We start from the raw sequence: 14429 nt of genomic DNA on the forward strand, positions 1-14429 counted from the left end.
CATTCCTCAGGCATGCCATCCATCTTGTTTTTGTATTTACTTATTTTTTTTAGGTAGGTCCTCCTGGCCTGGAGTTCACCAACTAGGCTAGGTTGGCTGGGTAGTAAGCCCAAGGGATCTGCCTGCCTCTGCCTCTCCAGAGCTAGGGTTACAGGTGTTAGGTCCAAAGTGGCCCCCCCAAATGGCAGTGATGGTGACATTGTCCTATACAAGGTCTGTTACCAGGCAAACAAGCATAAAAGCAAGTTTCTGTTGACCAGAAAGGCAGATTTCCTAAGGAGGGTTCCGTTTACCAGTAACTAGCCTTAATTTCCCCTCAAAATCAACTATCCCGGGCAAAGGCACCTAGTTCCTAGTCAATCTAGGCAGTTTGTGACTGTATCAGCTCATAAATCTCTACCCTCCTGGCATATAAAATCTGCTTGCTTTTCTGGCAGTTTGTCTGTCTTTCTGCCCCTACTCCAACATTAGTTTAGATCACCAATAAATCTTTCTTTCTACCCATGGAGTGGTCCAGTTCAGTGGTTTCACTGAGCCCTGAATTACAACAATGTCCAGCATTTTTATGTGGGTTCTGGGACTAGACTAAGGGTCCCAGAAGGAAGAGCATGAGCTCTCTCTGGCCCACTCACTATGGAAGAAGAGCTGGAGTTCTGCTTAGCAGGAGACTCTTTCCTTCTAGGTTGACACACTGAAGAGAAAGAATCTGTTTTCTCAGACTGGTTGTGTTTTGAGATTCTTTGTTGTTCCAAAGAGAATGTGCAGACCGTGTCTTGAAAGATATAAATCATTAGACTTTGTCAGAAAGCCCGAGTATAAGTACAAGGACGATAAATCAGCACGTGTCAGGAAATGTGGAAGGTAGCTCAGAAGGGAGTAGTTGGGAAGTCTGAAGGAAAGCAAGGCCTAGTCTTGAAAACAGCATAATTATTTCTCTCCTCAAAAAACAAAACACAGAGGTTGGGCAAAGGCAGGTAGATCTCTGTCAATTCCATGCTAGCTATATAGAGAGACTTCATAATAAACAAACAAACAAACAAACACAACTCAGCTAACAGCTATTTTAGTAAATGAGGAAAGAAACCATTGTTTAAAGGAAACTTTAAAGAAATTGAGATACTTCTTTTCTTCAAAGATGTTTGTTTTCATGAGTGTAGCATAACCATTTGGGTCCTCGAGAACATTTAAATAATGTACAAAGAACACTTAAAAATGTTTAAAGTGGGGCCAGAGAGACGGCTCGGTGGGTAAAGGTGCCTTCTATCAAGCATGATGATCTGAGCTGGATTTCTAGGACCACAAGGCAGGAGAGAAACTTTAGTAGGATCTCACTACTCCGAACAATAAAATTCTAAACATTGCTTTTATTTATTTATTTATTTATTTATTTATTTATTTATTTATTTATTTATTTATTTATTTATCTATTTATCTCATTTCCCCTTAGTGGGTAAGTAGAAATGCTTGTATTTTTATAAATCTTATATACTAAATGTTTATGGACTGTTATGGTTCTGGGGTACCTAACATTACATAAGTAGCTTCCCTTAACATTACAAATTCTGTGGTTACACGGCCACAGTATTTAGTTATGCAGTATTTCTTGCATGTTTCCTAAGTCCCATCACCACAAAACAGAAAAAGCAAGTCAGTATGTATCAAAAGGCAGTAAGTTAAATGCACAACATATTTTCCTTGATAGACTTTTTTTTTCTTTAGTGACCAGGCCCCCTTCGAGCCTGGAAGGGACACCGTGGGATGATTTCAGGCAAGGCCTTGTAGAAAGAACCTGCTGGCATAATTTCATGGCAAAAAGCAAATCAAAAGTAAACTGTTGATACAAGCTGGCCCAGGGGACTTCTACAATATAAGGTAAATACCTTAATCTGTTTAACGTTGTATATCTGGCAACATTCTATACAGCACACTAATCCTCCTGTCCTTCTATTACAGCCCCACATGAACACAAAGTGGTAACTAAACCCACGGGGAGCTTAGGTTCAAAGCTTCAAATCCCTGTGGGTGCTAATCCTGTTCCTTCCTTCATATGAGACCATCCGCCCATTTTGGCAGAGGGTGTAAACCACAGTCTCATAGATGGACCTCTCAAGTCACTCATCTGGCCCTAGACACCTAAAGATTAGGGCGAGATTTCTTCTAGGAATATTCTCTCATGATTTCAGAAGACTGACTCAGCTGCACCATTAATTTCACCTAAACAGCGTTAACAATGTATTTGTGCCTGCATCCTCTATTTTATGGGCTAAAGAATGGATAAATCCATACATACACATTGTATATATTTTATTATATATATTTTACGTTGAGTACGTAATCCTTTGTGGTGTTGAGAATTGTGCTTTGGATCAATCTGACTTATCAACACAAATTTCCTAGCTGTCCATCCATCCATCCATCCATCCATCTTCTTACAGTCTGCCTTTCTTCTAGCTCGCTGCCTTTTTATGCACACACTGATTTCCCTTTTCTGCTTTGTGGTTGACTGAGCACGAGAAACACTCTGAAACCCTGCTTGGCTAAGCCCTTCCTGGGCACCCGGAACACCGGTCGCGAAGGTGGTGAAACGGGAGGAACTTTAACACCCCGCGGTGGCGCCCAGCCAGCATAATTTTTGGCCCGAGCTGCTTCTCGTACTCGGGAAACTTTGTCCCTCAGACACAGCCAGGCTTGGAGGTCGGCCCGCGGGACGGACACGCCGCCCATGCTCTCCGCTGCTAGAAGGGCTCTCCAGCTCCTCTCCAGCCCCATTCCGGTACCAAGGATGGGCGACTCAGCTTCGAAGGTCATCAGCGCGCAAGAAGCCTTGCCCGGCCGCGCCGAGCCCATCCCCGTGGCAGGTAAGACGGCACGATCGCTGAGCATGCGCGCCGAGCCTGCGCACTGCGCCCTCCCGGAGGACGCCGCGCGGGGCCTCGGGCGGGTCCCAGGTCGGGGTCTGCGCGTGCGCGCAGCGGCAGCGCCCCCCCTCGCCCCTCCCCGCCCCCCCCCCCCCCCGCTTCCCTCCCTCCCACGTTCGGGAGGGGTGGGCACTCAGCGGGGGCAGTCTCCTGTCTCAGTGCTTCTCTTTGTTTGAGTCTCTTAGGACAAAACAGGGCGCTCTGAAAGAATCTAGCGTGGGGATCTGACCCAGCTGGGCTGCAGGCTTGCAGCTCCATATTTAGAGCTAGGAAGAGTGCACTGAGAGCCCTGCCTTAGACTCCTTTCTCACCTAGGCCCCTAGGAGAGTCAGCCTGTTGCCTGTTCCCAGGAAGTGCTCGAGGGAGACCTCATGATGCGAACTTGTGGTTTGAAGTGGAATTTTAGGCCAGAGCTGGTTGCCAGACACCCCCCCCCCCCCCCCCCCCCCAGTTTCTAGTTATTTCAAGGGCCTGCTGGGGTTTCTCCTCGGTTTGCAGGAACAACTTGTTCTATGGATGAGGCCTCCTGGAGGTGTCTGTGCGCATACACTTATGCCCCAGGTGCAAATGGGACCATCAGCTGATGACATGTGGGACTCAGTTTTCTCCTTGTACCACTTAGGGCCCTGTATTGAATTCAGATTGTGGGGCTGGTTGGTAAGCGCCTTTACCTGCTAAGCCTTGTTAGCCCTATTGTGTTTCTGGCCTCCACTCTTGGGGTATTCGTCCTTGACAGGTTCTCACTGGCCCGGGTGTAGAATCCAAATGCATTTACTTCCCATTTGGAAAGGGACCCTAATATTTGAGAGAGAGTGTTTGGAGACACGTAGATTTATTTGGTAAGCTAGCAAAACCAGAAGGTGGCCTGGTAAACTGTCTTAACCCAGCACGGGTTTTTCAGGGTCCTTTTATCTTCAGGCAGAGAGGGGTTTAGGGTTTAGGTTAGGAAATAACAGATCACTGTAGGCTTCTAGGCATCTCTCTGGTGGTTTGGAATGGGGCGTCACAAATCTGGTGGCCGGTGATCCGTTCACCTGGCACGTAATCACAAGGCCACTGGATGCTCCTGTAGACAGTGAAAATATCTTATCTTGATCTCTTCAGACTTGAAGGGGGAGGGGAAAGGCTAGGAGATTTTGCTAAGCCATTAACCTTGTGCTCCTCAGTTCAGACAAACATTTTTTAAGTACCCACGCAAAGTAGAAATGTGGTTGGATACAACGTGGAGGATGTGAGGCTGAGTTTTCTTTGAAGCCATAAACACAGCGACTGTCACAGCCTGCCTATCTCAGGGGTTATCTGCAGCAAAGATGGGAAGAGACTTCTAATATGTTACGCAGCTGCACAGCCTCCAAAATCAGTGACTTTTAAAGTCAAGAAAAAAATGGGAGCATGGGCAGCCATCTTGTGTCATGTCTCCCACCCACACGGCAGGCTGGAGGGTCTCTGGTGGGGAGGGGTCTAAAGTAAGTAACTGAAAGCAAGACAGACTAGAGAATTTGTTTAGGTTTGCTTTTGGTTCCAACAACAGTGTGCCTTACTGTTGTTATGCCCAGATCTCGGGACCCCCCAAAAGACCACCACGGAGACCGAATCCCGTATGCAAAAACCAAGAGCCTTTATTTTCAAGCTTGGAGCTTGGTCTCTCCATGCGCCACAGCAGTAAGAGCAGAGAGCCTGGAGCCCAGGCAGGGTGGGGTTTTTATCATAGAAGAGGTTGGGGTGAGGGCATTTCTAGGGTTCAGGACACTGATTGGCTGACATTTGTCTAGGGGTATAGGGAATGTTTGGAATGTCAGGTATTTCCCCTTAGTTGCAGGCCCTTCCTGGGTGGTTTCAGCCTATGGCTTTTCCTGGGTCCAGGTGTTGCCTGCAGGAACTGTTTGTGTCTGGGCCTCTAAGCCTGTCATGGCAGCTGTTTTGCCCATCCCCTTCCCTGCTCCCCTCCCCCCCCAATAACTATCTAGTGAGTTTTGGTGAGCATGTCTTTGAAAGTTATGGACTTCATATTCCTAGTTCAAAAGTTATTCTTCTACATTGCATCTTCAGCCTGCCTCATGTCTCTATATCATCCATCTAAGTCTGTTGTTAACTGTAGCAGATTGTCTCAAAAGCTCTGTGGCCAATGTGCCCCCCTTTAGAGGACAAGGTCTATCTGTTTAGGGTTGCTCTGGCTAGTCCCAGGTGTGTACTATCATCCAGTGCTCGGGGAGCTAACCTTATCATCTCAGCTTCAGTCCTTCCTCCTTCTTTGTGTCCTGGAAGACTGTTGACCCCTTCTATCAGCTGCAGCCTAGTGGTAGATTTACATTTTTCGAGAAAGTAAGATTCGAACCTTCAAGCCTTTTAAATGTTTCATTTCTCTGGGTCACTTCGAATGGATGGGAACATGAACAGACTGGCTTGGGTAACTGGTTGTTGTTTATATGGTACTGTGTCAGACTGATAAGGCAGTTGATTAGAGATGGACAAATGGAGGAGGAAGAATCAGAAGCTCTTGGGTACCTACAGGAAGATGGTATATGGTGAAAGTGACATCTCAGGTCAGTGGGGAAAACGGTGTTGGGACAGCTAGAGAGACTTGGGGGTTTGACTGATGCTATTTCTGGCCATCACACCTTAAAAAAAAAGTTAAATCCCAAGCAGATGTGATGGTAATAGCCCACACTTATTGATGTATTACACACCAGGCACCATGGGGGACTACATTAATACATTTAATTTTCACAATAATGTGATGATGCATTAACCATCATTATCCCCATTATGGATGTGGAACAGGCTAGGGAGGTCAGATAACTTATCCAAGGTCAAACAGTGGGGCTGGTATATGCACTATGTGCTAGAGTTTCTGATACAACCACTCTTTTCCCCTGTATGCATGCATGTATGTATGCATGTGTATATACTAGTTTTGATATAGTTTTAATGTCCATCTCAGGTTGGTCTTGAATTCATTGCGTGACCCATGTTGCCTTTGAATTCTCAGCGATCTTTCTGCTGCAGTCTCCTGAGTGCTGGGATTACCAGTATAGAACACCATGCTTGCTCTCTTTAGTGAAGAGCAAAAAATGAAATAATGAGTGTGAGAAAAGGAGCATTTCTTTATAATTGTGTGAGGAAGGCCTTTGTACTCACAGCTAGAAAATCAAGAAACTCGAAATTAGATCACATTAAAAGTCTGTGTGGGGCCAGAGAGATGAGTTGGTAGTTAAGAGCGCTTGCTGCTCTTCCAGAGGACCTGGGCTCAGTTCCATCTGTAACTCCAATTCCAAGGGATCCAACACCCTCTTCTGGCCTCTGGGGGCACTGCACACACACGGTATACAGACTTACACGCAGACAAAACACCCATACACATTAAATAATTTTTTTTTTAAAGTCTTTTGTGTGACAAAAATCACAGACGCAAAGTCAGAAGACAGCCTGGGGTACAGCACCATGTACCGAAAGGCAAGGACTAGTTTCCCCAATAGAGCAGAACCTTCTAGAAGTTTGTAAGAAAAATGTCAGGAGTGATTAAAAATCAGGTAGAGGTTTTGAACAATTTGCCCCCAAGGAAGTACAGTCGGTTCTTAAACACATAAAAAAAGTGATCAAGTTCACTCGGTGAGGAAAATGCAAATACCAATTTTCATTTTTCAGATTGGCAAAGATCCAGAAACAGTGATCCATTCTGTCCGAGAGAGAGAGAGAGAGAGAGAGAGAGAGAGAGAGAGAGAGAGAGAGAGAGGCACTCTTGTGTGTTGTTAGAGGGTGTGTCAGCCGGCTCCACTCTTACGGAAGGCAACTTGGCTGCATCTACCAAAAAATTAAATGCACATTTACCTTCGATCTCAGGAATTCAATTTCTGGGAATTTGCGCGCGCGCACACACACACACACACACACACACACATACACACACACACACACACGCACACACACACGCACACACACACATGCGCGCACACACACACGCGCACACACACACGCGCACACACACGCACACACACACACACACACGCGCACACACACACACACACACACACACACACACACACGCCAACTGAGGACTGCAGCAGGCTCTTCACTGGAGCTTCATCTGCAGGAGGCCGAGATTGGAAGCGTCACAGGTGCCCATCAACAGGGGCTGGTTACAGGAGCAGTGGTGCAGCCTCAGGGATACAGCACGCAGGCCCAGAAGATGGGGCATCTCCAGGAATGGAGGGGTTGCCAAGATACCGTAGCTGCAAAGGCCAGGCCAGACCAGTGTGCTGACTTGTGTGTGGACAGGGAGCAAGCTAACAATCCATATGCCCGAGGAAGCTTGGGAAGGACAGGGAAGAAAGGAAAGGCTGGGTTTGGGCTGAGATGAGGGTGGTTGGGCTATTTAGGGTTTATACTTTGTGTTGTTTTCAACAACTTCCTTTGTCTAATGTGGCTCTGTTGTTGAATTAAACAGCTACTTTGAAGATAGTCTTTGGCTGTTTTCAGCCCAACCAGCCACCTTTCTGTCATCCTTTGTCATACTTCAACTTAAAAAAAAAATTGCTCTCTTTTTCTTGTCAAGTATACATATATATTTTCCCCCCAACTTGCTTTTGTAATCAAAATCTACATTTTGGCGTGATTTAAAAAAAAAAAATCTAAATTTAGAGAGTGAAATTGGAATAAGTTAATCCAAGTCATTTTACATTTCATAAATATTCATTTTTATTGAAGCGTCGATTGTGGTGGCATGATTTATACAAAGGAAGGGCCTTTGGGGACGGATTCCTTCCACCGTGGTGTAGAAGGCATTATGTGTTTCTTTTATGTGACGGGTGTACATAGATTTTTAAAAAAGAAAGCGATAGGAAGCTGTTCTCCTTTTAGAAAAAAAATTCCCTAGTGTGTGATTAATTTCTAAATTGTAGGACGCAGAACTGTTATTTTTCTTCTCGCATCCTGCCCAGAGCTCTTAGATTGTTTTATGCTTTCTTCCAGAACCTTCTGTTTCCCTGCTGCCCCCGCTGGGGAAAGGCATTTCCCACCTCCCACCTTCTGATCTTTACCTCCTCCCAAGCCTCTTTTCCCACCAGGCCCCCACGGAGCCCATCTTCTGCCTGACAGGATTCAGTGTTCCGCCTCTGCGGTCGCCCACGTGATCGTATCCTTGTGGATTACTACTCTGATCTTTTGATTTATTTCTTCATTAAATGCTTGCATAGGTAAAGTGTTGTATTCCCCACTATTCCTTATTTTACTCTTTCTTCAAGATTTGCCTGGCTTGAATTCTGTTTCTCCTGTAAACCAGTCCCTCCTCCCTAGGGCCTAAGTGAAGGCTTTCAACTCCACCGGGCAGACCCTCCTGAGCTACTTCCGACTCCTCCCCATCGGCTCTCCCCTTGCTTCTTAGATGTTCTGCTGCCCAGTTACCAAATCCGTGCCTTCTCTCTCTGTGCGGTAAGGAGCTCCTGGGGAGAGAAGCCGTGTGTCACTCCCTGAGGGAGCCCTGTGCTCCCTGCTCGGATCTATAGCGCATTACAAAGGAGGATGCCCACACCAAACATTCAGCGGTGGCTTACAGATACTGGGCGGCGAATAGTTAATGTCTAAAAACAAATACAGAAAAGGTGGCCTTTCCATGTATCCATCATGCGAGCACTGGGCTGCGGGGATGCCAACCCTTTGTCTGGGGCATGTGCTCTAAGTTCTTACCCCAGCACTGGTGATGGATCTGAGCCAGTTTCTTTACACCTCCCCAGGGTAAGCTTTACTTTTGGCCCGGATGCAGGTGAGCCCGTCATCTCTGAGCCCCGAGCAGAGACTTTCTAGGCACCCACAGTGCGGATATGTGTATGTCCAGGGGCGAGCTCAGTACTATCAAGTGGTCCTGGACCTGCATCTCTGCTTGGGGACATGGTTGGAGAAGGGAGAGCGAGGACACCGGGAGCGACTTCTGGGAGCCTGGAAAGGTGAAGAGGCAGTAGGCGAGGCATAGGTTTTGGGGAGTGAATGGATACCAGGCCTCAGCAAATGCAAGGTGGAGGCCTCTTTGCTGAGGTGTTCTCTGTTCTTGCCTCTCCATGGGTCCAAGGAGCTTCTAGTAGGTGATCCGCCCCTTTCCCCTGTGGAGAGCTCCTGGCTGGTCCTGCTACCCTGAGCTAATGGAAACCGTGGTTTCTCTGATGATGGCTGAAACACTGAGTTGTGCAGGAGGTGACCTTGGGCTGTCAGTGTGTGGTGAGGGTGAGGAGGGGCATTGTAAATCTTTTTGAAGATGCTCCTCTACCTTTTCCTTTCGTAAGTTCCTTCTGGGTCAGAGACTCACAGTAGCCCTGTGTGTGAACGCATAGCACTAGACAGCGAACTGCTCAAGGGCAGGGGTTGTCCTCTTACTCCTTGGTCCTGGGACACTGCAGGGCAGTGATTATTTGTTGAGTAACATGCCGTGTGGCCCAGGAAGAGTGTGAGACATAATAAACACATACATGAGCTACAACATGGTGACTAGCAGGTAGTCAAGAAACGCTACAGTGAAGGTTGAGGACGTGGCCCAGTGGGTAAGGCGCCTGCTACACAAGCATTAGGGCATGAGTTCATATCCCCAGCACCAGTGTGAAAAGCTGGATGTGGCATTGCTCACATGTAATCTCAGTACTGGGAAGTACAGACAGGAGGGCTTGCTGGCCAGCCCGTCTAGCCAATCAGTGAACTCCACGTTTAGTGAAAAACTGTTCACCACAATAAGATGGGGCTGATAGAGGAAGATGCCTAATGTTGTTTTTTGGTCTCCCCCCCCCCCCCCATGCACACATCTGCAACTGCACCTGTGCATACATGCTGTGTGCTTGCACACTCACACCTGTCAGAAAGAGCGCTGTGGAAAACTGGACGGAAGCAGCCTGGACAGATAGGATGTTGAGTTGCTGGGCTCCATGGTACTGGATTGTACATCACATCTGAAAACATTACCAGCTATAAAGAATTTCTGTATCTAGGTGGAAATGTGCTAGGTAGGAATGGACCATGCCACTTGCCCTGTGACACATGACAATTTACTGGCCTGCCATATCCCCTCCCCTAGCTCAGGGAATTAGCCCAGGATTGGCTTCATGGGACAGGCTGTTCCAGGCTGCTTTAGAGGTTGAGCACTGTGGGATTCCCAGTGAGCACAGGGTTGTCATCATACTACAGTTCAGACATATGTCCATCTCCTGGTCATGTTTCCATCTAAATGGTGGTAGCAGGTTGGGAGTGTGGCTGCATCATGTTTCCCTGTCCTCTGCTCTCTCTTCTCCCTTACGCCTGGCTTCTTCATGGCGCCAGCCACTCTCACCCTTGTGTGGCTCCTGAAGTCCACACAGCATCGTTTGAATGCTCTACATTTCCATTTCCCACCATCCACAGGATGTGCAGGTCTTGCTGTGACAGGATATGTGGGTGCTGCTATGACTCCACGCTCAGTTCCAGAACCCCATTTCCTTTTCACAGGAGGGGTTGTGTGTCTAGCTTCCCCATCTCACTGGCCCTTCTTCCAGTGTTTCTCTTTGTGGAAAAGGTAGACTTTCTGCCTTTGTTTGGCATTCAGTCTGAGATATATTTGTCCCTGTTTTCTGAACCCCAAGCCTGCTGACAGTGCCCTGATGGCATAGCCAGTTTTGTTTCCAGCTGCCGATTTAGCCAATGTTCTGTGCTAACACTCTTCCCGTTTGGTGAGATATGTGACAGTGTTGGCTCATGATATTTGGTGTGGGGTCAGGTGAAATCTTCTCTGTAAGCTGGGCCTGCCATGAAAGGTGACAAAGTTGTTACCACCGTGAGGAAGACATGGGCCTTATATATGACCCTATCGATCATTCCTTTCTTCTCTCCCCTTTCTATTTTTATTTAACTTTGGTGGGGGGCGAGCAGAGTCTTGCTCTGTTGCCTGGGCTGATCTCAGACTCATTGTGTAGCTCAGGCTAGTCTTGAACTCACAGTGATTCTCCTGCCTCAGCCTCCCCAGTGTTGGGATTATAGGCATGCCTGGCTCAGTTCCTTATATTTCTGTTGCCTTTGTGTTGGTATCTGGAGCTTCACAGTGGGGCTTGTTTCTAATCTTCCTTTCTTGAATGAGTTTATTGAATTTACACTATATAATAGCAAAGGCTGACTGTAGTGAAGCTAGAGATGTCCTGATTTTACATTTATGTAGATGAAGAATAAAACCGAGGAATAGAGACTGTCTCGTGGAATGCATATAAAAGGAATTTTTAACCATAATGAAGTGATGTCAGTGTTGCATTAGCCTTTGTAAGTTTTTCATATTCTATTTTTGATTAAAACTATATGTACTGTTAGGTACATAGATATTGTACATTGATAGATTCCTTGAGTCAAATGCCTTGCTAACAGTTAAGAAAAACATTGTTCAAATGAGGACACCAGTTATTCTTTGGCCTACTGAAAAAAATGATGTTTGGAGAGGCCGTACCCAAAGGGAAGCCTCGTGGAAACAAAGTGCTTTGTGGGAATTCACAGCCAAAGAAATGAAGCCTGAATTAAAGAATCTTGAGTATACTGAGAAGAAACTGGGTTCGATTTTGGGGAATGGCGCTGCCTGCTTGTCCAGTGTCTTCCTCAAACAAACAAACAAACAAACAAACAAACAAGCCCCTGAGCCACTTGCAACCCAGGGTGCTGTGAATGCAGCCTGACATGTTTGTAGGTGACGTACCACCATGTCAGAAGATTGGCATGCCGGGAGCCTGTAGCTTGCCTTGGTTTCTTTCTACGGTCTTCTGCAGGAGGTTTGTGGTTTGGATGAGTCCTGTTTTGGCGCATGCTTTTTGTGTCAAGCCTAAAATCTCTGCCTTGTCTCGACCCTAAAGATCTTCTGTGCATTGTTTCTAAACTCTTTCTAGTTTTAATTCTATATTTAAGGCATGATGCATTCTGACTTGATTTTGTTTCAGGCTAGGGTGGAAGTTGGTGCTTATGTTGTTATGTAAACTGGTTGTCAGTCTCAGGTGAGGATCTCAGTTCCTTGGGGCACAGCAAAGATCATCACCACACCCATCACCAGCAATATATATCTGAACACTGCCCTTTGCAAGTTAGTATCAGGTTCACTAAGTGAAATACAGCAGTTACGCTCTAGGTAGAATAATGCCCTAATGCCCTATTTTATGGAGCAGAGGCATAGCAAGATAAGTTTCAGGACCATATGTATGTCTCATAGCCAGAAGATCTCCCCTGACTGCCCACACAGGGCAATTTGTTTATGAACTTGATTTCATGCTGCAGTGAAAGGGCTGTGTCCCTTCCTGCTGGGTGATAGATAGTAGGGTTGGGCAGGTGTCATGGGATATACTCCAGCAAAACAAAAGCATACATGCTGAGCTTGCAGCATGGGAAGCTGTGCCACAAAGGGCATAATCCTGGCACAGCTGTGTGGGTAGAAGGATTTCAGGCCCCAGGTTTGTCTTTAGGGAGCCCCGTGTGGCGTCCGGCTGAGTGGGGGACACTGCCTTTCTTAACAGTTGTCTGACCCACGGATGTTCAGGCGCTCTATCGCTATTTGTTGAATGCGTCTGTTGATTTGTTTTATTATTTGTTTCAAAAATCATGTTGCCTCTGGGCGTGGTGGCACATGCCTGTAATCCTACCATGCAGGAGGCAGGGGTAGGAGGATTGCAAGTTCAAGGCCAGCCTGGGCTATATGGTGAGTTCTGGTCAGCCTGGGCTCCATAGCTAGATTCTGTTTGAAAAAAATAAACAACCATCACAAACCACATGGTCATAGTTGTGAGGATCTGTTTGTTGGTTTTTATGCTTTCCCACTGATCTATGGGTCTCTGTCAGTGCCGACTGTCTCCGTTACTGTAATCATAGGGGGCCTTAATGCTGGGGAGAATAGCTCCTACCACTTAAGTATATTTTGTTTCATATAAGGCCTACACTTGTCTGTATAAAATTTAGAGTCATCTTGCCCATGCGTAAGGAAATCTGTGCTAGGATTTTTATAGGAATTGCATTAAAACTAGAGATCAATTTGGAGAGAATTGATAACTTTGCTGTGTCTTCCGTCTAGGGCCACAGCTTGTCTCACATATATTCAGGTTTGGCTTAGTTTTTAGTTTTTGTTATTTCCAGTGCATAGAACTCAACATGTTTGTTAAGTTCAAACTTAAATTTTGCGTGTTCTTTGAAGTGTTTGTAAATGCTAATGAGTCTTTAATTTGGGTCTTCATGTGTTCATGTTAGCGTATATATTACACGTGAGTTTTTGAGTGCTGAGTTTGGGGACACTGGGCCTTCAGCCTTGCTGGCTTCCCTTATTAACTCTAGGATCTAAAATAAATTTTTTTTTTAAATAAACTTCCTGGCATTTTCTATACAGATACCACGTCATCTGGAAATACAGTTTTTATCTGTGTGTCCTTTACTATTATTTTTTTCTTGCCTTAGTACAATGATGAAACTTCCAATACTGTGTATTTCCCCAGTCTTAGGAGCTAAGAGGTCAGGCCGTCTCTCAGGTGCCGTTGAGCACGCAGTGGCTCCAGGCTTTTGCAGTACTGATTTGCAGCCGTCCTCTTCTGCCCACCCTCCTGGGAGTGCTTCGCCAATGCATCTTCTTCCACCATCTTTTTATAAAGCAAGCTGTACTGAAACACATACATGCTTCTTTGCTTGTTTTTTTTTTTATCGTCTATGCCTGTTTCTGAATCTAAGGACAGAACTGAGTAGCTGTGAGTGAGACCATTTGACTCTAAAAGCCTGAGCTGAGGCTTTTTATCATCTGGGCTTCTGCAGCAAAGGACTTTCGAAGACCTTTGCGGTTTTTAAGACGTGTTCTTCCGATTTCAACCCCCCGTCTCTGCTGTCAGTCATTGGCTCGCTTGATGTTATCTGGTCCATTCATTCCATGTAGTTACATTCCATTCTGTTACATCACTAAGACCCAGAACCCAAGTCACTGGTAGGTTGTAGCCTCCAAGGAAAGCAGGGAGATGGATGGAGGTGCAGCTGCCTCCCAAAGCTCCTGCCACTCTGTATTTGTACTGCATGTTGGGTGGTTATGACCTAAAACCCCATATGAACACTGTGCCTGACTGTCACCCTAGAGAAGTTACTTGTGCCCAGCTCATTGTCTGTCCTTCTGCATTGCTGTCCTTCAGAGTGTTGGCGTACTGAAAAGACACACGACTCTGGTGACTGGAAAGGGTCCAGTGGCCCCCGGTCCTACAGGCATGGATTTGTTAAATAGTATTTATTGTATCTTGTCTCCCCTGCCACTCCCCCATACCCCACCTAAGGGAATGTTAGTTCATTTAGCTTTGATGAATTTCTTGTCTGCCTGAAGACTGGGAAGTCTGCAAATGAGCGAAGATGCTTCAGTCACGGGAATATGAACCATAGCAGTTGGTGCTTCCTGGATGCTAATTGGCAGAGATAGTAAGTCTGGCATCTCCACACACATGCCACTGCTGCTTGCTGGTCTGTTCTCCACACCTGTCTCCCTTCTGGACGACACCCTCTCCTCATCTCTGATTCTCCCTC

At 46.3% G+C, this 14429-nt stretch overlaps 1 protein-coding gene across 1 annotated transcript in view; it reads left to right on the plus strand.

Moving 5' to 3' along the window:
• The first annotated feature begins 2648 nt into the window (after positions 1–2648).
• The window catches only part of Msra (methionine sulfoxide reductase A), a 333498-nt gene continuing 321717 nt past the window's right edge, over positions 2649–14429 (plus strand). Inside the window, exon 1 of the mRNA XM_059273480.1 lies at positions 2649–2858. Coding sequence (XP_059129463.1) covers positions 2723–2858 — 136 coding nt within the window. The 5' untranslated portion in view covers positions 2649–2722. The remainder of the gene's footprint in view (positions 2859–14429) is intronic.

Source organism: Peromyscus eremicus, chromosome 9 (genome assembly GCF_949786415.1).
Source record: "Peromyscus eremicus chromosome 9, PerEre_H2_v1, whole genome shotgun sequence".
NCBI lineage: Eukaryota > Metazoa > Chordata > Mammalia > Rodentia > Cricetidae > Peromyscus > Peromyscus eremicus.